Raw genomic sequence first — 24,227 nt, forward strand, 5'->3', positions numbered from 1 at the left:
CTTGATGTCAAGGGCAGTCACTGTCACCTCACCTCAGGAGCTCAGCTCTTTTGTCCATGTTTGAACCAAGGCTGTAATGAGGTCAGGAGCTCAGTGGTTCTGCCAGAACCAAACTGGGCATCAGTGAGCAGGTTATTGCTAAGCAAGTGCCGCATGATAGCACTGTTGATGACCCCTTCCATTACTTTACTGATGATGGAGAGTAGACTGATGGGGCGGTAATTGGCTGGGTTGGATTTGTCCTGCTTTTTATGTACAGCACATACCTCAGAAATTTTCCACATAGCCGGCTGGAGATGTCAGTGTTGTAGCCATACTGGATATTCACCTCCGTTGCCCCCTCAAGTATCTGCAGCGGAAGCTTGAACTCAGGACCTTCTGACTGTGAGGTGAAAGCGCTGTCACTGAGCTGACACTGACATACTTTCCAGCTATGGACAGGTAGTCACATAACAGCAATAAAAAAGATTTATTTTTGGCTGATTTCTCCCAAAGGTATTATGACAGATTGTAACACTCTAACTGCTGCTGTCCACTGGGACCAGTCAAGGCAGCACAAACTGGAGATGGAGCCTTTCTGGTCAGTGTTTGTAAACATCACCGATCAGCTGGTGAATGTAGCCACAAGGTGGCGCTCCAAGACTAGTGTTTGTTCCAAACATTCATTATCGAAACATTACATCCTAAAGACAAAAAAACACTGGAGTCTACACAGGATATTGGTTTATTTCACTCTGACTCCCATCTACTTATGTCCTTCAGCTGGTAACTTTTACAGGTCACTGCATTGCTCGGGTCTCATTGCGCCCGAGTCTCATGCTTGACTCTCATTGTGATCGAACCCCACTCATTTTTGTGGGAGCAAATTTGTTCTGAATCCTGTCTCTCTCCTTGACTGTGTCCCATTTGCTCTGATACAGATTTATATTCAAGTAGCTGCTCACAGTCATTCTTTGCTAAATCGTATCTCAGCTTCATAAAATTGGCCTTACTCCAGTTTAAAACTTTTGATCTATCTTTTTCTTTATCCATAACAAGTCTAAATTTAACTGAACTGTGGACTTTGGGACCCCCCCCCCAATGTTGGCACTAAACGAGCATGCTGACCTCGCACTTGCTGACAGCGAGACTGGCACAGCGATATCCCCACAGGCAGCCTTCTAATTGGCCAGCTCCAAGCCACTGTCCAATCATGGTTGGCGGGTGGGCCGATGACTCTGGTGGCCCAATCAGACGCCTGGCAGCTCTGGAGCCTCGTGGATTGGACCAGGAGAGGTGGGCACCTTTGAGGCAGTTGGGGGGTCTCAATATGGGGGCACTCAGTCAGGCCGACCTCTCTGATCAGATGGGAAATGCCCCAGATTTCAGCTGCAGGGGCAGCCAACACCTTCGGGGGCCGGATTCTCGGCTCCAGTGGTCACCCCTAGATTGCCACAGGGAGTCTGGAAATATGTCCATTCAGCACACAAAATGGCTCCTACTTGATACTTTAAGTATGCAGATTAATTTGCCCAACTCCAACTGCATCTCAGCCCATCCCCAGGAAAACTTTCCGCTAGGGTATACATCGGGATTTCATCCTGAAGTGGATCCCAGCTATTTTCCTGTCACCACCCCCCCTCCCAATCCACTCTCCCAATCCACATCCCCCTTCTCCCAATCCACCCCTCTCTCACAATCCACCGCCCCCCCCAATCCACCACCCCCAACCACCACCCCCCTTCTCCCAATCCTCCCCCCCCTCCCAATCCACTCTCCCAATCCACATCCCCCTTCTCCCAATCCACCCCTCTCTCACAATCCACCGCCCCCCCCAATCCACCACCCCCAACCACCACCCCCCTTCTCCCAATCCTCCCCCCCCTCCCAATCCACTCTCCCAATCCACATCCCCCCCTCCCAATCAACCAACCCCCCTTCTCCCAATCCTCCCCCCCTCCCAATCCTCCCCCCTCCCAATCCACTCTCCCAATCCACATCCCCCCCTCCCAATCAACCAACCCCCCTTCTCCCAATCCTCCCCCCTCCCAATCCACTCTCCCAATCCACATCCCCCCCTCCCAATCAACCAACCCCCCTTCTCCCAATCCTCCCCCCTCCCAATCCACTCTCCCAATCCACATCCCCCCCTCCCAATCAACCAACTCCCCTTTTCCCAATCCTCCCCCCCCCCAATCCACATCCCCCCTCTCCCAATCCTCCCCCCCCCCAATCCACCCCCCTTCCCAAACCACCACCCCACTTCTCCCAATCCTCCCCCCTCTCCCAATCCACCCCCCCCCTCCCAGTCCACATCCCCCCTCCCAATCCACCCCTCTCTCACAATCCACCGCCCCCCCAATCCACCACCCCCAACCACCACCCCCCTTTTCCCAATCCTCCCCCCCCTCCCAATCCACTCTCCCAATCCACATCCCCCCCTCCCAATCAACCAACTCCCCTTTTCCCAATCCTCCCCCCCCTCCCAATCCACTCTCCCAATCCACATCCCCCCCTCCCAATCAACCAACCCCCCTTCTCCCAATCCTCCCCCCTCCCAATCCTCCCCCCTCCCAATCCACTCTCCCAATCCACATCCCCCCCTCCCAATCCACTCTCCCAATCCACATCCCCCCCTCCCAATCAACCAACCCCCCTTCTCCCAATCCTCCCCCCCCCAATCCACATCCCCCCTCCCAATCCACCCCTCTCTCACAATCCACCGCCCCCCCAATCCACCACCCCCAACCACCACCCCCCTTTTCCCAATCCTCCCCCCCCTCCCAATCCACTCTCCCAATCCACATCCCCCCCTCCCAATCAACCAACTCCCCTTTTCCCAATCCTCCCCCCCCCCAATCCACATCCCCCCTCTCCCAATCCACTCTCCCAATCCACATCCCCCCCTCCCAATCCTCCCCCCTCTCCCAATCCACTCTCCCAATCCACATCCCCCCCTCCCAATCAACCAACTCCCCTTTTCCCAATCCTCCCCCCCCCAATCCACATCCCCCCTCTCCCAATCCACTCTCCCAATCCACATCCCCCCCTCCCAATCCTCCCCCCTCCCAATCCACTCTCCCAATCCACATCCCCCCCTCCCAATCAACCAACCCCCCTTCTCCCAATCCTCCCCCCTCCCAATCCTCCCCCCTCCCAATCCACTCTCCCAATCCACATCCCCCCTTCTCCCAATCCTCCCCCCTCTCCCAATCCACCCCCCCCCTCCCAGTCCACCACCTTGGGGCTGGAAAAATTCAACCAACGATCCCGCTCCCCACAGCGCCTCCCACCCTGATTCCCCTTCCAAAACAAAAACAGAATTACCTGGAAAAACTCACTTTCCACCTGCCCAGCTTCATTCTCTGAAACTACATTCGGAACTGCACCTTTTCGTGTGATACTTATTGGCTAAAAGGTTCTCCTGAATGCATTAAGAAATTCTGCCTACTCTATAAGTTTTACACTGAATTTATCCAGGTTAATATTAGGGTTGAAATCCCCCACTAGGCCAGCCCTGTTGTTTCTGCATTTCTCTGAGATTTGCTTCCATATTTTTGCTCTGTGAATCCCTCTGACTGTGACTGTCTAATACACTTCCAGCAGTGTAGCTGCCCCTCTCAGTTCAACCCACACAGTTTCATTAGTCGCTCATTCTGGAATATCTTCCCTCCTCGAAGCAGTGATTGTTTCTTTAACCAATATTGTGATGCCTCCGTTTTTATCCTCCTCCTTATCCCACCTGAAAATCCTGTCACCAGGAATGTTGAGCTGCCATTCCCGAGCTCCTTTAAACCACATTTCAGTAACAAGCTGTGATATGCTGCCAAGTGCCTATCAGTGTCCTCTGCCTTATTCACTAGACTCCTTGCATTTAAGTAAATAGAATTAATCATTGAACAACTGCGCTGTTGTCTATTTTCTGGTGTTGTTTTCTCTGCTTTCCATACTTGCTTCCTGATTTTCTGCCTTCTATTTCCAGCTTTGCTTCTCTCCTTTCTGAATCCACTCAGGGTCTGAGCCCCCAGCAGTATTATTAAACCACTCTGCTGCAAGATTGGTCCCTGGCCCATTTGAGGTGCAGACATCCAGCTGGTCCAGGCCCCACCACCCCCAAATCGTTCCCAATGCCCCAGGAATCCTCCCCCCTGCACTACCTCTCCAGTCACACACCCAGTTGGTCTATCCTCCGTTTTCTGTACTCACTAGCCTGGAATAATCTAGAGATTATTATATTTGAGGTCCCACTTTTTCATTTCTTTCCTCGCTCCCTGATTTCTGCCTACAGAACCTTATCCTGCTCCTTATGCTTTTTCTACCTATATAGAAACATAGACATTGAAACGTAGAAACTAGGAGCAGGAGTAGGCCATTCGGCCCTTCGAGCCTGCTCCGCCATTCATTATGATCATGGATGATCATCCAACTTAATAGCCTGCTCCCGCTTTCTCCCCATACCCTTTGATCCCTTTCACCCAAAGAGCTATATCTAACTCCTTCTTGAAAACATACAATATTTTGGCCCCAATTACTTCCTGTGGTAGTGAATTCCACAGGCTCACCACTCTCTGGGTGAAGAAATTTCTCCTCATCTCAGTCCTAAATGGTCTACCCCATATCCTCAGACTGTGACCCCTGGTTCTGGACTCCCCCACCCCCAGGAACATCCTTCCTGCATCTACCCTGTCTAGTCCTGTTAGAATTTTATAGATTTCTATGAGGTCCCCCCTCATTCTTCTGAACTCCAGTGAATATAATCCTAATCGGCTCAATCTCTCCTCATATGTCAGTCCCGCCATCCCAGGAATCAGTCTGGTAAACCTTCGCTGTACTCCCTCTATAGCAAGTACATCCTTCCTCAGATAAGGATACCCAAAACTGCACACAGTATTCCAGGTGTGGTCTCACCAAGTCCCTGTATAATTGCAGCAAGACATCCCTGTTCCTGTACTCGAATCCTCTGGCTATGAAGGCCAACATACCATTTGCCTTCTCTATCGTCTGCTGCACCTGCATGCTTACCTTCAGCGACTGGTGTACAAAGACACCCAGGTCTCATTGCACATTCCCCTCTCTCAATTTATAGCCATTCAGATAATAATCTGCCTTCCTGTTTTTGCTACCAAAATGGATAACCTCACATTTATCCACATTATACTGCATCTGCCATGCATTTGCCCATTTACTCAGCTTGTCCAAATCACACCGAAGCATCTGTGCATCCACCTCACAGCTCACCCTCCCACCCAGTTTTGTGTCATCTGCAAATTTGGAGATATTACATTTAATTCCCTCATCTAAATCATTAATATATATTGTGAATAGCTGGGGTCCCAGCACCGATCCCTGCGGTACCCCACTAGTCACTGCCTGCCATTTGGAAAAAGACCCGTTTATTCCTACTCTTTGTTTCCTGTCTACTAACCAGTTTTCTATCGATCTCAATACACTACCCCCAATCCCATGCGCTTTAATTTTACACGCCAATCTCTTATGTGGGACTTTGTCATAAGCCTTCTGAAAGTCCAAATAAACCACATCCACTGGCTCCTCCTCATCAACTCTACTAGTTACATCCTTGAAAAATTCCAGTAGCTATGTCAAGCACGATTTCCCTTTCGTAAATCCATGCTGACTCTAGAATTTTCCCCACTATTGACGTCAGGCTGACTGGTCTTTAATTCCCTGTTTTCTCTCTACCTTCTTTTTAAATAGTGGGGTTATATTAGCTACCCTCCAATCTGTAGGAACTGTTCCAGAGTCTATAGAATCTCAGAAGATGACTACCAATGTATCCACTATTTCTAGGGCCTCTTCATTAAGTACTCTGGGATGTAGATTATCAGGCCCCAGGGATTTACTGGCCTTCAATTCCATTAATTTCCCCAACACCATTAATACTGATTTCTTTCAGTTCCTCCCTCTCACTAAACCCTGTGTTCCCCAACATTTCTGGTATGTTATTAGTGTGCTCCTTTGTGAAGACGGAACCAAAGTATGTATTTAGTTGGTCAGCCATTTCTTTGTTCCCAATTATAAATTCCCCTGTTTCTGACTGTAAGGGACCTACATTTGTGTTCACCAATCTTTTCCTCTTCACATACCTATAGAGACTTTTACAGTCAGTTTTTATGTTCCCTGCAAGCTTAATCTTGTACTCTATTTTCCCCTTCATAATCAATCCCTTGGTCCTCCTTTGCTGAATTCTAAACAATCCTCAGGTCTGTGTTTTTTTTTAGCCAATTTGCATGCCTCTTCCTTGCATCTAATACTATCTCTAATTTCCCTTGTAAGCCATGGTTTGGCCACCTTTCCTGTTTTACTTTTGTGCCAGACAGGAATAAATAATTGTTTCAGTTCACCCATGCACTCTTTGAATGTTTGCCATTGCCTATCCATCGTCATCTCTTTAAGTAACATTTCCCAATCCATCATAGCCAACTCGCACCTCATACCATTGTAGTTTCCTTTATTAAGATTCAGGACCCTAGTCTCAGAATCAACTACATCACTCTCCATCATGATGAAGAATTCTATCATATTATGGTCACTCATCTCCAAGGGTCCTCGCACAACTAGATTGCCAATTATTCCTTTCTCATTACACAATACCCAATCTAGGATGGCCTATTCTCTGGTTGGTTCCTCAATGTATTGGTCCAGTAAACCATCCCGTATACACTCCAGGAATTCCTCCTCTACGGTATTGTTACTAATTTGATTTGCCCAATCTATATGCACATTAATATTACCCATAATTACAGATGTTCCTTTATTACATGCGTCTCTAATTTCCTGTTTAATGTCATTCCCAACATCACCACTACAGTTTGGGGGTCTATATACAACCCCCACTAACGTTTTTTGCCCCTTAGTGTTTCTCAGCTCTACCCATACAGATCCCGAATTGTCGGAGCTAATATCTTTCCTCACTATTGCGTTAATTTCCTCTTTAACCAGCAATGCAACTCCACCACCTTTTCCTTTTTGTCTGTCCTTCCTAAATACTGAATACCCCTGGATGTTCAGTTCCCATCCCTGGTCACCCTGCAGCCTTGTCTCCATAATCCCGTTTATATCATACCTGTTTACGTCTATTTACGTGGTTAATTCATCCACTTTATTGTGAATGCTCCTCGCATTAAGGCACAAAGCCTTAAGGCTTGTCTTTTTAACATTACTTGTCCTGTTCCCACTATTTTTCATTGAGGCCCTGTTTGATTCTTGCCCTTGATTTCTCTGACTATCACTTTTCTTATTCCCCTTTCTGTCTTTTGTTCTTGTCTTTGATTCCCCCTCCTCTGACTCCTTGCATTGGTTCCCATCCCCCTGCCATTTTATTTTAAACCCTCCCCAATCGCTCTAGCAAATATTCCCCCTAGGACATCAGTCCCAGTCCTGCCCAGGTGTAACCCGTCCAGTTTGTACCGGTCCTACCTCCCCCAGAACCAGTCCCAATGTCCCAGGAATCTGAAACCCTCCCCCTCATGCCATCCCTTCAGCCACGTATTCATCCGATATATCCTGCTATTTCTACTCTGACGAGCACGTGGCACTGGTAGTAATCCTGAGATCACTACCTTTGAGGTCATACTTTTTAATTTACTTCCTAACTCCCTATATTCTGCTTTTAGGACCTCGTCCATTTTTTTACCTATGTCGTTTGTACCAATGTGTACCACAACCACTGGCTGTTCACCCTCCTCCTTCAGAATGTCCCGTAGCTGCTCTGAGACTTCCTTGACCCTAGCACCAGGGAGGCAAAATACCATCCTGGAGTCTCGTTTGCAGCCACAGAAACGCCTATCTATTCCCCTTACAATTGAATCCCCTTTAACTATTGCATTCCTGCACCTTTTACTCCTCCCCTGTGCAGCAGAGCCAACCGTGGTACAAAGAATTTGGCTGTTGCTGCTTTCCCCTGAGAGGCCATTCCCCCCAACAGTATCCAAAGTGGTATATCTGTTTTGCAGGGGAATAGCCACAGGAGATTCCTGCACTGCCTGCCTAGTCCTCTTGCTCTGCCTGGTGGTCACCCATTCCCTTCCTGCCAGTGGACTCTTAGCCTGTGATGTGGCCACCTCTCTATACGTGCTATCCACGATATTCTCCACCTCACAGATGCTCCACAGTCTCCTCAGCTGCCGCTCCAGCTCCGAAACCCAGGCTTCCAGGAGCTGCAGCTGGAGACACTTCCCACACACATGCTGGCCCCGGGCACTGGAAATGTTCCCGGCTTCCCACATCGAGCAGGAGGAGCATACCATGGCTTTGAGCTCTCCTGCCATGACATACCTCTTTAAATTAAATAAACCTTTTGGAAAATACTTAATATCAAATAATATCAATTACTCTAGGGCCCTTCTTCCCTGCTCCTCATTGTTACAGAATATAGCCCTTACAAATGATGAACCACAAAATAATACTTTAAAAACTATAAGTGATAAAAGTAGTAAATACTTACCCGACCATACTTACAGTACTCAAAGGATCGCCTCATTCCCTCCTCACCGAACTCCCAAAGCAGCATTCCGGTGCAGACTGTGATGCTAACTGCAGGACACCCTTCCCAGGCTGCTTCATAGTGATGCTAACTGCAGGACACCCTTCCCAGACTGCTTCACAGCGATACTGACTGCAGGACACCCTTCCCAGGCTGCTTCACAGCGATGCTGACTGCAGGACACCCTTCCTAGACTGCTTCACAGCGATACTGACTGCAGGACACCCTTCCCAGACTGCTTCACAGCGATGCTGACTGCAGGACACCCTTCCCAGACTGCTTCACAGCGATGCTGACTGCAGGACACCCTTCCCAGACTGCTTCATAGTGATGCTGACTGCAGGATACCCTTCCCATACTGGACCCAGACTATCGACCATGACCCCTGGCTGTTTGCCTTTCAGAGTGTTCTACCACTGTTCAATGACATCCTTGACTCCGGCGCCAGGGAGGCTACATAGCATCCTGGAGTCATGGTTGCGGCTGTAGAAACACCTGTCTGTTTGCCTCATTATTGAATCCCCTCCCTCTGATCTTCCTCCTCCTGTCCACCTCCCCCGTGCAGCTGAAGCAGCTGTGGTACCATGGACTTGGCTATGTCTGTGCTCCTGAGGGGAGCCATCCCCCTCACCAGTATTTAGAGCTAAATGCTGGTTGCTGAGGGAGATGCCCTCCAGGGTTTCCTGCACTATCTGGTCCCCTTTGTATCTGCTGAACCAATTGGGAAATGATTGGATCCTCCTTTAGCCAACTGGATGATTCTGGAGTCCCAGCCAAACAGCTTTCTTTCTCTTTCCCTAATGAATTTATAACCAATCAGCGAAAGGTTTCAAAGAATAAATGAGAAATTTTTTTTTAACGTTCCAATGATTTCTTTCTCCCCAGGCTACTCGTGGCAGTATCCTGAGGTTAATTTTCTATTCCTGGAGCCTCCAGGCCAATCCTGGAGGGTTGGCAACTCAATGTTGGCACGTGGGACAAGACTTAGTGGTCCTGTGCCATTTGCTCAGATCTCGCTGCAGAAGAGCCACACTGGTGCTGGAGCAGGGGACCGAGGAATGTGTCCGCAGTCAGCTTCAAGTACCCCTGGGTTGGACGATGCTGCGAGGTCTGAATAATGACTGGGATTTTCTGGCTCAGCAGCCAGGAGTCCATTGACTTGCAGCGGTGGGTGGGTGCAGAAAATCCCGCCCAATGTCTCTTAACCCACTAGGATCTCAATTAGTAATGCGCTAGGACCATTAAAGCCACTGGATCCAGCAGACTTTCATTGCCTGAATCTGGGCTGGAGTCCAATTCAGGATCTGGAGGAGTAGCTGTTTTATTTGAACTCACCAGCTGGACACCTGGAAGGAATTAAGATCCAGGGCGGCTCCTTTTTATTGGGGCTGCTTCTAGGAAGATTATTGCTGCAAATTACAGTTTGCCATGTGTCAATAATGTAATAATAACACCGGGCTTTGGGCTGCACCAGTAACATAGGAATTGAATCTCAGTCGTCTTATTCAAACAAGCTCATGGTTCTTCAGCTGAGATTGATCATTCTGACCTTGCGAAGTTTCAGGATCCAATATCATCTTCATTAAACAGAAATGCACATTGGCCCATTAAATCAGAGCAACATTGTTTGTCTTTCAGCTGGATGGAGATGATCGGAGTGATCAGGAAGAGTGTGACGGGAGTGACGATGACGATGAGGGCATGAAGAATGGTGGTGGCTCCAAAAACAAGCTGGCAGTTAACAGCCATCACAGCCACTGAGACCGAGTCCAGGTCAACTCCGGCGACAAAAGAATGAAAATGTGTGTAGTGATGCCTGTGGAACAAGTGTTGTTGATAAATGAGTAATGTGCTGTTATTGGAGCTGGACTAAAGTGAGTGTTGGCTGCAGTCGGTCATATTTGTAGAGCTCTTCCTCTTTGGAGTTTCTCAAAGTTATTCACGAAACTGTGTTGAAGTGTTCAACATTGATCTCAGAGGTCAGACTGCTGCAGGTTAAACATTATCTGGCCAACACTGACCATCACACACTGCTGACAGATTGTACATAAGAGGAACACCGGCCAGGTTCCTCATTGGCTGGACAGATTTCTAAAATCGATTCTTAATGTTCAGATTGTTTTTACTCTTAAATCCACTGCAGTAACATTGCTGGTCTGCTTCATAAGGCATCTTGCAGTATTCCAGACTAATTCACAACCGACACACTCAGCTCCTATTACATTCAATAAGCATTGGGTCACTAGGAGTCCAAGGCCTCATAATCTTAAAATGAACCTACCAATCGAAGTAGATTTTGTAGAAAGTAAACTAAACATCACTGGTCCCTTTTCATTGTCCTAAATGACCTTTATTTTGCTAATAACCATTGCTTCTGCCATTCTGCGGGACATTCTGAATGATATTCTGAGCAGGGAGCTATATTTGAATCACGCAGCCTCTGATTTTCCGCCCATTCATTTGAACGTTGGAATCGCTTCGTTGTGCAATATTTGGACTGACACTTCAAACAGAATTACCCAGTGCCAAATTCTAACCTTCAAGTCAGTGGGAAAACACAAAGGGCTGAAATTTTAGGGCCCCTGAAGGCAGGAACAGAGGCTGGGGGGAGGTGCCCTGAAAATGCTGATGCCCAGCGGAGTGTTGGTACCCATTCCCAGTGCTGCCCATTTTGGGGGAGGTGAGTGTGAGACCTGGGTAGACAGCCTACCCCCATGAGACAGACAGGCAACTAGGCTCATTAGGGGTTTTGTTAAAGGTGAGTTCCAGTTGGCCTCCAGTTTTCTGATGCAATGGGGTGGGGAAGGGTTGGCAGGGGTGATCAGTGGGGTGGGGAAGGGTTGGCAGGGGTGATCAGCGGGGTGGGGAAGGGTTGGCAGGGGTGATCAACTGGAGATGGGCACCCAGTGGCAGCCCGAGAAGCCAGTGCTCCCGACAGGTCGACAGACCCTCCCTGCCTGCCTGCCTGGAGGTACAGCCAAACGCCGCCCTGTAGAGAGATTTCACCTGCCCAACCCCAGCAGGGCTGCTTTGTGTATTTTTCTGCTGCGTTTTTTAAAAAGCGGCTGAGGGAGCTCCTTCTTCTTGAGTCGCCTTCCCAGTTTACCTTGTACTGTGGCCGGGAGCTCCTCTGGAGCTGGAATATCTCTGATTGGCTGTCCAGCTTTGAGAGTCCACCTGATGCCCTTAGTTGGCCAGGAAAGCTGCCTCCATGGTGTTTAAGGACTTCCCCATGTAAAATCCTGAATTTTAATAATTTCCTTCCTGATGCAAGTTTATGAACCGTAAACAAACCCGACTCCTGTTTCCTGGTGAAAATCCAGCCTCAAGTGTGAAAATACAGAAATACCCTTCATAAATATGAGCTCACACTTCTGATTTAATTAAGAACCCACAATTTATATTTATACATTTATATAGCACCTTTCTCTGGACTTCCCAAATGAAGTACTTTCTGAAATGTAGGAAACATAGAACTGAACATGCACAAAGCTAGCTCCCATAGACAGATAGGTTTTAACGGCCAGATCATCTGCTTTGAGTGATGTCAGTTGAAGGAGAAATGTTGAGCAGGACTTCATAGTTAGAGAGGGTAATTATTAAACAGATAAAATGAATTAACTGCTCGGGAATAACATGATTTGAGTTATTAAGTGAATGAGCACATCGTTTTAAACCCCTCACAGTTAATCTGAGATCAGATGCTCATTTGTCGCATCCTGTAAGCAGCCATCTTTCATCCACAAACTCTTGAAACAAGACCAATGGGTCAGGTAGAAGGTTTCCCCAGAGGAGGATTGTCGGTGGGTGAGAGCAGCACATTCAACAGTTAGTCCAATTCCATTGTGACCCTGGTCCATGTTCCTGCCTCACGATTGGTCAAGGCAGATCCACAGAGGCCTCTGTATTCTTCACTGTAGGGATGGAGGGGGAAGTGTTGGGGAGGGTACTGTACAAGAGGATAATCTGAACAACAGCTGGAATGGGCAGTGCCAGTTTGAAAAGGGGAAAGAGACCCCAACATATCCTGGGGCAAATTTTTAAGCTGCTCTGAATGAGCTCAGCACTAAGGTAAAAACAAAAAAACTGCGGATGCTGGAAATCCAAAACAAAAACAGAATTACCTGGAAAAACTCAGCAGGTCTGGCAGCATCAGCGGAGAAGAAAAGGGTCATGAGGACTCGAAACGTCAACTCTTTTCTTTTCCACCGATGCTGCCAGACCTGCTGAGTTTTTCCAGGTAATTCTGTTTTTGTTCAGCACTAAGGAACTGTCCAAGAGAGGTTGGTGGGTGGGGGGGGGGGGGGGGCGGGGGGGGGCGGGGGGGGGCAATGGGGAGAGAATTGGCTAGGCCATCAAACTGAACCCTACCCTTCCCTGACCTTGACAGTCCCCAGCTCCTCTCACCTTTCACCTGCAGTGGGAACAGGAGGGACTCAGCTGGAGTTCGATACCTTGAGCGCCCCCCCCCACCACAGTTATTTACTCGTGTTTACATGTTTACTTATTTACATGTGGGCAATGGACAGGGGTAGAGGAAATCTCAATGACGGGGATTTGTTGGGAGATGTGTCCTTGTCCAGTCTTCTTGATTCTTGGCCCTGCACTACCTGCTTTGGGACAATGATTCAATGAAAGATCATCCTCACTGATACAAAAGAATCAGACACTTGTCCTGAGGTATTTACCGGCGACTCAGGTGCAATTCAGTTTTACTGCAGAGTGCAACAGGGTAACTATGACAATGCTGTATTCCCACTGTGGGCTCTCACTCAGTAGGAGCATATCTCCTGAGATCATGGTGAATCTGGAGGGAACTACCTCTGAGAAATGCCACTGTTAAAGCAGGCTGAGCACTGACAATACACAGGGCAGAATTTACTCCAGTGTTCAGTTTTCCAATGATCAAATATTTAATTTCTTGTATTTTTAATATCTTAAGTTAAACTTTGCATAAAATTCCCAACAATGATTTATTTTCAGTAAATATTTGCCCCTCATCAACATCCACTGAAACAAATGATCTGGTTATTTATTACATTCTGTTTGAGGGATCTTGCTGTGCACAAATTGGCTGCTGTGTTTCCTACATTACAACAGTGACTACGGTTCAAAACTTAATTGGCTATAAAGCAATTTGGGATGACGTGAGGTTGTGAAAGGTGCTATATAAATGCAAGTGCTTTCTCCTTTCATATGAAATGAGCATTCCCTCCCAATGCAGCAAGCTGCTTTCCCAGTGCATTGATCAAAGACTCCAAGTTTTTACTTGGCCTTGCTGATGATATAAAGTCCTGTCCAACGTGCTGGGGATTTGTTATATATCCTGAACTCCTACTCATAAACGGAACACAAAAACATTGTAATTCACACAGTGACTCGATACTCAGATCCAATCATATTAAACTGAGGCTCAGTGTAATGTATAACAATCCAACACATTACAAATCAAATCCACAAATGTAGAAACTAGGATCATTTTCCTTGCGTGAACTCTTTTCTATTTTGTTTTATGATAACAGAAGTCTAGTATGAGATATAGAACTTACCCTCACTGTTCCCCAGTACTGTTGGACCCACCAGTGTTGCCACACTGTAGTATGGTGACCAGTTCTCTGTTACTCTCAACCCTTTTCTACCCATCCCTAGTATTTGACTGGTAACAGCACTACTTGTGCTTTATTTTATTCAAATTTCTTTTCCAGTGCTGGTGGGTTTGATGGAGATGGTGATGGATTAGCAGTGCTGGGCACCATCTTCTAGTGCTGACCACTCATTTTGAATAATTCCCTGGTATTTTATCCCTCCAAGCTCTCCTGTCACATTCATACTTCCTTTTGTCAGCCTGGAAGGTGGATGTATCCTGGCTGAAGCTCTCTCCACATCTGCTCTCTGTGCATCAGCCAACAGGAAATGATACTGGAGCAAACAGAAAGGTTCCTCTGTAAACCCCCACCCTCCTCCCCCACCCTGACATGGAATGTTCCAGCACAGCCCAAAGCCAGAAAATCCCACACCAACAAGTTCTGTACTTGCATTGTTATTCAAACACTAGACAGCCAATTCTGTGAACTCCAGAGGAACAATTTAATAAGGAGTAATGCAGAGAAGTTTTCACTCCATCTGCTGTGAGTTTTGTAAAAATGTTCCTTCACACTGTGTGTACTGAATCCAGATAAACAATCATCCTTAAACACCTTCCTCATGATTGCCTGAGGGTCTCACATGTGAATTTGGGGAGATCTCTGAGTGTGGGGATACTGTGTCCATACAACTCAATGTTAAGGAGCAGTATCGGATTCAGTCTGGGTTTAGAGGGTTGGTGCTGTAATCTCAGAGTGTAATTACTGCTTATACACTGGCCACCAAGACAGAACCTGTAATATTAAAACAACGATGGGCAGCATTTGGGAAGCTGTGAGAGCAAAAACAAAAGCATCAAAATATTTATTTGAACTTTCTTTTGGAAACGACAATTCCATTCAGAAATTGAGCTGTCTGGTTATAACCGAGGACAGTCAACTTGACTGAAAGACACAACCGTGGAGTGATTCCTCCAATCAAATCCGAGCTCCTCAGTTATAACCCACACAGTTCTGAATCCACACTAAGGTCTACTTTCACACCTTTTCTAAGTAGCACAGGTATGGGGGGGCTGAGCTGTATCGGGATTTAAGTGAAATTGTGAGCCAATGAGTTCATTAGTTGAATGATGGTCACTTTAACTGGCCTGAGCTGAGTCTTGACCAGCACATGCAGCAGCTACATGAGAAGCTAACAGAGCTGGTGGCTGGACAAGGGGTGATGTTCTGACCAGTAGATTGTGCGTCACCCATTACCCAAGTTTGTGACATGTCCCCTCAGCGAGTGAAGCCCTCTTACCAGCAGTAGGAACCCCTTCTGTTACGCTACCCAATATCACACATTAATGTACCAAAGTAATCGAACCAGAGATCTCTAATATTTTTATATTTTACTGAATAAGTGCAGTTTTACTGATTCCATTCTTATCATGTTTATATTTAGATAACCATGAACTCTAATGCAGTAAGGACATTGGAGTGTGTATTCTACTTTTGAAAATGTGAATGATAAGATGATGGTAATTATCAATTTTGTTTACAATAAACCATTTGTTATCTGAATATTATTGTGGTATTTATCAGAGGCCATTACTGTAGTGACAGTGATTCATTTGAGAACTCAGCAAACCCGACTCTCAGATTTATAGACGTTTACAGCAAGAAGGAGGCCATTCAGTCTACACCGGTCAACAAAGATCTGACTACACAAATCCCATTTTCCAGCGCTTGGCCCATTGCCCTGGAGGCTGTGGCAATGCAAGTGAATATCTAAATACTTCTTAAATGTTATGAGAGTTTCTGACTCAACCACCCTTTCAGGCAGTGAGCTCCAGACCCCCACCACCCTCTGGGTGAAAACAATTCTCCTCAGCCTTCCCCCTTAACCTTCTATCTCTTACCTTAAGTATATGCCCCCTCATTATTGACCCCTCCAGTAATGGAAAAAGTGCTTTCCTATCCACCCTATCTATGCACCTCTATCAGCTCCCTCTCAACCTTCGCTGCTCCAAGGAAAACAACCCCAGCCTATCCAATCTTTCCTCATAGCTCAGACCCTTCAGCTCGGGCAACATCCTGGTAAATCTCTGCATCCCCTCCAGTGCAATCACATTCTTCCTATAATGTGGTGACCAGAACTGCACACAGTACTCCAGCTATGCCCTAACCAGCATTTTATACAGTGCCTGCATAACCTCCTTGCTCTTCTATTCTATGCCTCAGCTAATAAAGGCAAGTATCCCATATGCCTTCTTAACCACCTTATCTACCTGCCCTGCTACCTTCAGGGATCTGTGCATATGCATACCAAGGTCCCTCTGATCTTCAGTACTTTCCAGGGTCCTACCATTCATAGTACAACCATTTGCCACTGTTCTGCCCACCTGACCTGACTAGTCCATTGATATCCTCCTGCAGTTTATGGCTATCCTCCTCACTATTTACCACTCTACCAATTTTCGTGTTATCTATGAACTTCTTGATCATACCCCCTACATTTAAGTCCAAATCATTTATGTACACCACAAACAGCAAGGGCCCCAGCACCAAGCCTTGCGGAACCCCACTGGAAACATCCCTCTACCATCACCCCCTGCTTCCTGCCTCTCAGCCAATTTTGGATCAAACATGCCATTTTGCCTTGGATCCCATGGGCTCTTACTTTCTTGACCAGTCTTCCATGAGGGACCTTATCAAAAGCCTTGCTAAAGTCTATGTAGACCACATCAAATGCATTACCCTCATCAACACTCCTGGTTACCTCCTCAAAAAATTTGATCAATTTGTCAAACACAACCTTCCCTAAACAAATCCATGCTGACTATCCCTGATTAATCCATGTCTCCCCAAGTGCAAATATATCCTGTCCCTCAGAATTCTTTCTAGTAACTTCCCCAGCACCGAGGTTAGACTGACTGGCCTGTAATTTCCTGGTCTATCCCTTCCCCCCCTTTTTGAATAATGGGACAATGTTAGCAGTGCTCCAGTCCTCTGGCACCTCAACCGTGGCCAGAGAGGATTTGAAAATTACAGTCAGGGTCTCTGATATCCCTTCCCTTGCCTCCCTCAACGGCCTGGGATACATCTTATCTGGGCCTCTGGATTTATCCACTTTTAAGGGTGCTAAGCCCACTAGTACCTCCCCTTTCTCTATGCTACTTTCCTCTAATATTTCACATTCCTCCACCCTGATTACTATACCTGCATCGTCCTTTTCCATTGTGAAGACTGACGCAAAGTATTCATTAAGGACCGATGAAGGATTATATCTGAAACGTTAACTATCCACCTCTCCACACATAAACACCGGACCTGCTGAGTGTTTGCAATATTTTCTACTTCAGATTTCTCAGTGTGCCCGGCTGGTGTGTAGCCTTATCCATTAACTCATTGTTATAGTGTATCCCCGACATTCTGATATGTGTGGCTGGCAGATGAAATGGCAAATTTCCTACAAAACAATCCAACTTATTCTAAAGAACCCAACCAAAAGTAACAGCAATTGGCTGTGGATGAGTGTGTACATGTGGGTGTGAGTCTGAATATGAGTGTGTACATGTGGCAGTGAGTGAATACGAGTGTGTACATGTGGCAGTGAGTGAATATGAGTGTGTACATGTGGCAGTGAGTGAATACGAGTGTGTACATGTGGCAGTGAGTGAATACGAGTGTGTACATACGGCAGTGAGTATGAGTGCGCACATGCTGGAGTGTGTGTGAATGTGTGCATGCAGCATTGAATATGATTGTGTATATGCGAGAGTGAGTGTGAATATGAGTGCATGTTTGAGAGACTATGAGAGGGTAACTGTGTGTGTATGTGAGAGTGTGACTAGGAGTGAGAATGTGTCCATTACCCCAATCAATATTTGGGGAATTAAAGTCCCCCGATATTACCACTCTATCTTTATTGCACATCTCCGTCATTTCCCTGCAGATTTGCTTCTCTATTTCTCTCACTATTTGGAGGCTGTTGAATTCCCCCAGTCGCTTTTTTTGCTTCTCAACTCGAACAAAATGACTTCTGTCCTTTCCCCTTCAAGGACATCCCATTTCAACCCTACACTGTCTCCCTTAAACCCACCTCCCTTTTATCCTTCCTTATCTTTTCTAAACACTTTGTAATCTTGAATATTAAGCACCCAGCCCTCTTTATTTTTAAGCCACATTTCCATTATTTCTACTACATCATATTCCCACATGGCTATTTCTACTTGTTGCTGATCAACCTTATTGACCACACATTGCACATTAATATAGACGCACTGTAAACCTTTTTTTAATATTCATTCATGGGATGTGGACATCACTGGCTAGACCAGCATTTGTTGCCCATCCCTAATTGCCCTTGAGAAGATGGTGGTGAGCTGCCTTCTTGAACCGCTGCAGCCTATCTGGCGTATGTACATCCACAGTGCTTTTAGGGAGGGAGTTCCAGGATCTTGACCCAGTGACAGCGAAGGAACGGTAATATATTTCCAAATTAAGATTGTCTGTGGCTTGGAGGGGAACTTGCAGGTGGTGCATCTGCTGCCCTTGTCCTTCAAAGTGATAGAGGTGGCGGGTTTGGAAAATGTTATCGAAGGAGCCTTGGTGAGTCGCTGCAGTGCATCTTGAATGGTACACGCTGCTGCTACTGTGCATTACTCGTGGATGGAATGAATACTAAGACGGTGGATGGGGTGCCAAGCAAGCAGGCTGCTTTGTCCTGGATGGTGTCGAGCTTCTTAAGTGCTGTTGGAGCTGCATTCATTCAAGCATGCAGAGAGTATTCCATCGCATTCCTGACTTGTGCCTTGTGGACAGGCTTTGGGGAGTCAGGAGGTGAGTTACTGCAGGATTCCTAGTCTATGATGTACTCTTGTAGCCTCTGTATTTCTATGGCTAGTCCAGTTCAGTTTCTAGTCAATGATAATCCCAGGATGTTGATAGTGGGAGATTCAGTGATGGTAATGTCAAGGGCTGATGATTAGATTCTCTCTTATTGGAGATGGTCATTGCCTGGCACTAGTGTGGTGTGAATGTTACTTGCCACTTGTCAGCCCAAGCCTGAATGTTGTCCAGGTCTTGCTGCATTTGGGCATGGACTGCTTCAGTATCTGAGGAGTTGCAAATGGTGCTGAACATTGTGCAATCATCAGTGAACATCCCCATTTCTGACCTTATGATGGAGGGAAGGTCACTGATGAAGCAGCTGAAGATGGTTGGGCCGAGGACACTACCCTGAGAAACTCCTGCAGTGATGTCCTGGAGCTGAGATGTTTGACCTCCAACAACCATCTTTCTTTGTGCTAGGTATGACTCCAACCAGCGGAAAGTTGCCCCCCAATTCCCATTGACTCCAGTTTTGCTAGGGTTCCTTGATGCCACACTCAGTCAAATGTAGCCTTGATGTTAAGGGCAGTCACTCTCACCTCACCTCGGGAATTCAGCTCTTTTGTCCATGTTTGAACCAAGGCTGTAATGAGGTCAGGAGCTGAGTGGCCCTGGCAGAACCCAAACTGGGCATCAGTGAGCAGGTTATTGCTAAGCAAGTGCCGCTTGATAGCACTGTTGATGACCCCTTCCATTACTTTACTGATGATCGAGAGTAGACTGATGGGGCGGTAACTGGCCGGGTTGGATTTGTCCTGCTTTTTATGTACAGGACATACCTGGACAATTTTGCACAGATCCAGGTAGATGCCAGTGTTGTATCTGTACTGGAACAGCTTTGCTAGGGGCATGGCAAGTTCTGGAGCACAAGTCTTCAGTACTATTGCCAGAATATTGTCAGGGTCCATAGTCTTTGCAGTATCCAGTGCTTTCAGCCATTTCAATTTAAACGTGCAGTGAATTGAATTAGCTGAAAACTGGCCTCTGTGATGCTGGGGAATTCAGGAAGAGGCCAAGATGGATCATCCACTCAGCACCTCTGATTATTGCAAATGGTTCAGTTTTATCTTTTGCACTGATGTGCTGGGCTCCCCCATCATTGACGGTCGGCATATTTGTGGAGTTTCCTTTTTAATTTTCTGCCATCGTCCACAACTGGATGTTGCCTGAATTTAGATCTGATCTGTTGGTTGTGGAATAGCTTAGCTCTATCTATTACATGTTGCTTTCGCTGTTTGGCATGCAAGTAGTCCTGTGTTGTAGCTTCATCTGTTGACACCTCATTTTTAGGTATGCCTGGTGCTGCTCCTGGCATGCCCTCCTGCACTCTTCATTGAACCAGGGTTTATCCCCTGGCTTGAGGATAATGTTAGAGTGGGTGATATGCCGGGCCATGAGGTTACAGATTGTGGCTGAGTACAATTCTGCTGCTGCTGATGGCCCACAGTGCCTCATAGATGTCCAGCCGTGAATTGCCAGATCTGTTCAAAATCTATCCCATTTAGCACGGTGGTAGTGCCACACTACATGATACAGGGTATCCTCAATGTGAAGGCAGGACTTCGTCTCCACAATGACTGTGCGGTGGTCACTCCTACCGATACTGTCATGGACAGATGCATCTGCAGCAGGCAGGTTGGTGAGGATGAGGTCAAGTATGTTTTTCCCTCTTGTTGGCTCCCTCACCACCTGCCACAAACCCAGTCTACCAGCTGTGTCCTTTAGGACTCAGTCAGTAGTGGTGCTACTGAGCCACTCTTGGTGATGGGCATTGAGGCCTCCCCACCCAGAGTACATTCCTACCACCCCCTGTGCTTCCTCCAAGTGATGTTCAACATGGAGGAGCACTGATTCATCAGCTGAGGTGTTGGGCGGTGGGGTGGGTGGTAGTATATGGTAATCAGCAGGAGGCTTCCTTGCCCATGTTTGACCTGATGTCATGCGACTTCATGAGGTCCACAGTCAATGTTGAGGACTCCCAGGGCAACTCCCTCCTGACTGTATACCACTGTTCCGCCACTTCTGGTACATACATATTTGGAGCAGGAGTAGGCCATATGGTCCCACAAGCCTGCTCTGCCATTCAATAAGATCATGGCCTCAACTCCACGATCCACCTACCCCCTTTGACTCCCTTGTTTGTCAAGAATCTATCTAACTCTGCCTTAAAAATATTCAATGACCCAGCCCCCACTGCTCTTCAAGGAAGAGAGTTCCAAAGACTTACAGCCCTCTGAGTGGAAAATAATTTCTTCTCATCCCCGCCTTAAATGGGAGGCCCCTTATGTTTAAATTGTGTCCCGCTGGTGAGACAGGACATACCCAGGGATGGTGATGGTAGTGTCTGGGACATTGTCTGTAGAGTATGATTCTGAGTATGACTATGTCAGGCTGCTGCTTAACTAGTCTGTGTGACAACTCTCCCAATCTCAGCACAAACCCCCAGGTGTTAGTAAGAATGACTGGGCAGGGTCAGGTGCCTGGGTCGATACCAGGGCACCATCTGGTTTCATTCCTTTCAGGCTTCAATACCACCGAATGACTTACTAGGCCCATTCAGAGGGCAATTAAAAGTCAACCACATTTGCTGTGGGTCTGGACTCACATATAGGACAGCAGATTTTTTTCAAAGAATCATAGAGTCACACGGTGCAGAAGAGACCCTTCGGCCCATCGAGTCTGCACCGACACATGAGAAACACCTGACCAACCTACCAAATCCCATTTACCAGCACTTGGCCCATAGCCTTGAATGTTATGACATGCCAAGTGCTCATCCAGGTACTTTTTAAAGGATGTGAGGCAACCCGCCTCCACCACCCTCCCAGGCAGCGCATTCCAGACCGTCACCACCCTCTGGGTAAAAAAGCTTTTCCTCACATCCTCCCTAAACCTCCTGCCCCTCACCTAGAACTTATGCCCCCTTGTGACTGACCCTTCAACTAAAGGGAACAGCTGCCCCCTATCCACCCTGTCCATGCCCCTCATGATCTTTTACACCTCGATCAGGTCACCCCTCAGTCTTCTCTGCTCCAACCAAAACAACCCAAGTCTATCCAACCTCTCTTCATAACTTAAAGTTTTCATCCCAGGCAACATCCTGGTGAATCTCCTCTGCACCCCCTCCAGTGCAATCACATCCTTCCTATAATGTGGTGACCAGAACTGCACACAGTGCTCCAGCTGTGGCCTCACCAAGGTTCTATACAACTCCAACATGATCTCCCTACTTTTGTAATCTATGCCTTGATTGATAAAGGCAAGTGTCCCATATGCCTTTTTCATCACCCCACTAACATGCCCCTCTGCCTTCAGAGATCTATGGACACACACGCCAAGGTCCCTTTGTTCCTCACAACTTCCCAGTGTCATGCCGTTCATTGAATACTTCCTTGTCAAATTCACTCCTTCCAAAGTGTATCACCTCACACTTTTCAGGGTTAAATTCCATCTGCCAGTTATCTGCCCATTTGACCATTCCACCTATATCTTCCCGTAGCCCAAGACACTAAACCTCACTGTTAACCACCTGGCCAATCTTTGTGTCACCCACAAAATTACTAATCCTACCCCCACATAGTCATCTTTGTCATTTATATAAATGACGAATAATAGGGGACTGAGCACAGATCCCTGTGGTATGCCACTGGACACTGGTTTCCAGTCACTAAAGCATCATTCTGTCATCACCCTCTGTCTCCTACAGCTAAGCCAATTTTGAATCCACCTTAAAGGACATTAGTGAACAACTGATTAATGGTCATGATTACTGACACCAGATTTTAATTTTACTAATTGAATACATATTTTATGAATTTAATTGAATTCAGCTACAAAGGCAGGATTTGAACTCATGTCTGCAGATCATTAGCCTGAGTTCTTGAATAGTTACTCTAGTGCCATTACCAGTGCCTCCCTGTTTTCTCATTCCTCATAGTCCCCTTTAGCCTGCTGCTATCCAATATGGAACTATTTCCTTCTCCAGGACTGTCCAATGCTCTCATTTTATGCACCTTGTTCCTCTTTTCTATTTCTATATGCTGGAGCCTATTCACCTGCCAATTTAGTTTAAATCATCTTCAACCTCACTAGTGAACCTCCCTGTGAGACATTGGCCCCAGTCCTATTGAGGTCAACTATTTTGAATAGGTGACTCTGACCTCAGAACTGATCCCCATGCCCCAAGGATTTTTATAATTTGTTCTTTCATGGGATGCAGGCTTCACTGGCCAGCACAGCATCTGTTAACCACCCTTAATTACCCTTGAACTGAGTCAACCACATTGCTGTGCCTCTGGAGTCAAATGTAGGGAACTGGTGGTGGCATAATGGTCTTGTCACTAAACTAATATTCCACAAACCCAGGGTCATGCTCTAGGGACATGGGTTCAAATCCCATCATAGCAGATGGTGAAATCTGAATCCACTAAAAATCTGGAGTCAAATGTAGGCCAGACTGGGTATGGATGAACAAGATGAATTCATAGTGGGCAAGGTGGGTTTTTACAGCAACCAATGAGTTGTCACGGCTACCATCACTGAGATTAGCTTTTTTAATTCTCAATTTTATTAGCTGCCATGGAGGATTTGAACCCATGTCCCCAGAGCAGTAATCTGGGCCTCTGATTGTTCAGCCAGTGACATTACCACTATGCTACTATCACCCCCAAAAATCCAAAGCCCCCCCGACTCCTGCACCATGCCTTAACCTGCGCATTGATCCTACCATCCTTCCTATTTCTGCTCTCACTAGCATATGGCACTGGGAGCAATCCAAAGATTACTAGCTTCGAGTTCCTACTTTTTGACTTCCTTCCTAGCTCCTGAAAATCCGACCACAGGTCCTCAATACCTGCTCTCTGTTGGTGCAATGTGTACAACAACTTCTGACTCATTCCCTTCTCCGGCAGAGTATTTTGCACCCTCTCCATGATGTCCTTTACCCTGGCACCAGGGAGGCAACACACCATGTGGGACTCACGATGATGTTTACAGAAATGCCTGTCTGTCCCCCTGACTGAGAAATCTCATAACAAATACATTTCTACTCTTAAATAAAAACAAAAAAACTGTGGATGCTGGCAATCCAAAACAAAAACAAAAACAGAATTACCTGGAAAAACTCAGCAGGTCTGGCAGCATCGGCGGAGAAGAAAAGAGTTGACGTTTCGAGTCCTCATGACCCTTCGACAGAACTTGAGTTCGAGTCCAAGAAAGAGTTGAAATATAAGCTGGTTTAAGGTGTGTGTGTGGGGGGCGGAGAGAGAGAGAGAGGTGGAGTGGGGGTG

The 24,227-nt window shown here is 46.8% G+C and overlaps 1 protein-coding gene across 3 annotated transcripts in view; it reads left to right on the forward strand.

Annotated features, from left to right (window-relative positions):
* cers3a (ceramide synthase 3a) overlaps nt 1–11,275 on the forward strand; it is a 151,875-nt gene extending 140,600 nt beyond the window's left edge. For all 3 annotated transcript variants that reach the window (XM_041175129.1, XM_041175128.1, XM_041175131.1), the window contains one exon: nt 10,121–11,275. In XM_041175129.1, the coding sequence (XP_041031063.1) occupies nt 10,121–10,243 (123 nt within the window). In that variant the 3' untranslated portion in view covers nt 10,244–11,275. The remainder of the gene's footprint in view (nt 1–10,120) is intronic.
* The last annotated feature ends 12,952 nt before the right edge of the window (nt 11,276–24,227 follow it).

The sequence above is a fragment of the Carcharodon carcharias genome, chromosome 26, assembly GCF_017639515.1.
Source record: "Carcharodon carcharias isolate sCarCar2 chromosome 26, sCarCar2.pri, whole genome shotgun sequence".
Taxonomy (NCBI): Eukaryota; Metazoa; Chordata; class Chondrichthyes; order Lamniformes; family Lamnidae; genus Carcharodon; species Carcharodon carcharias.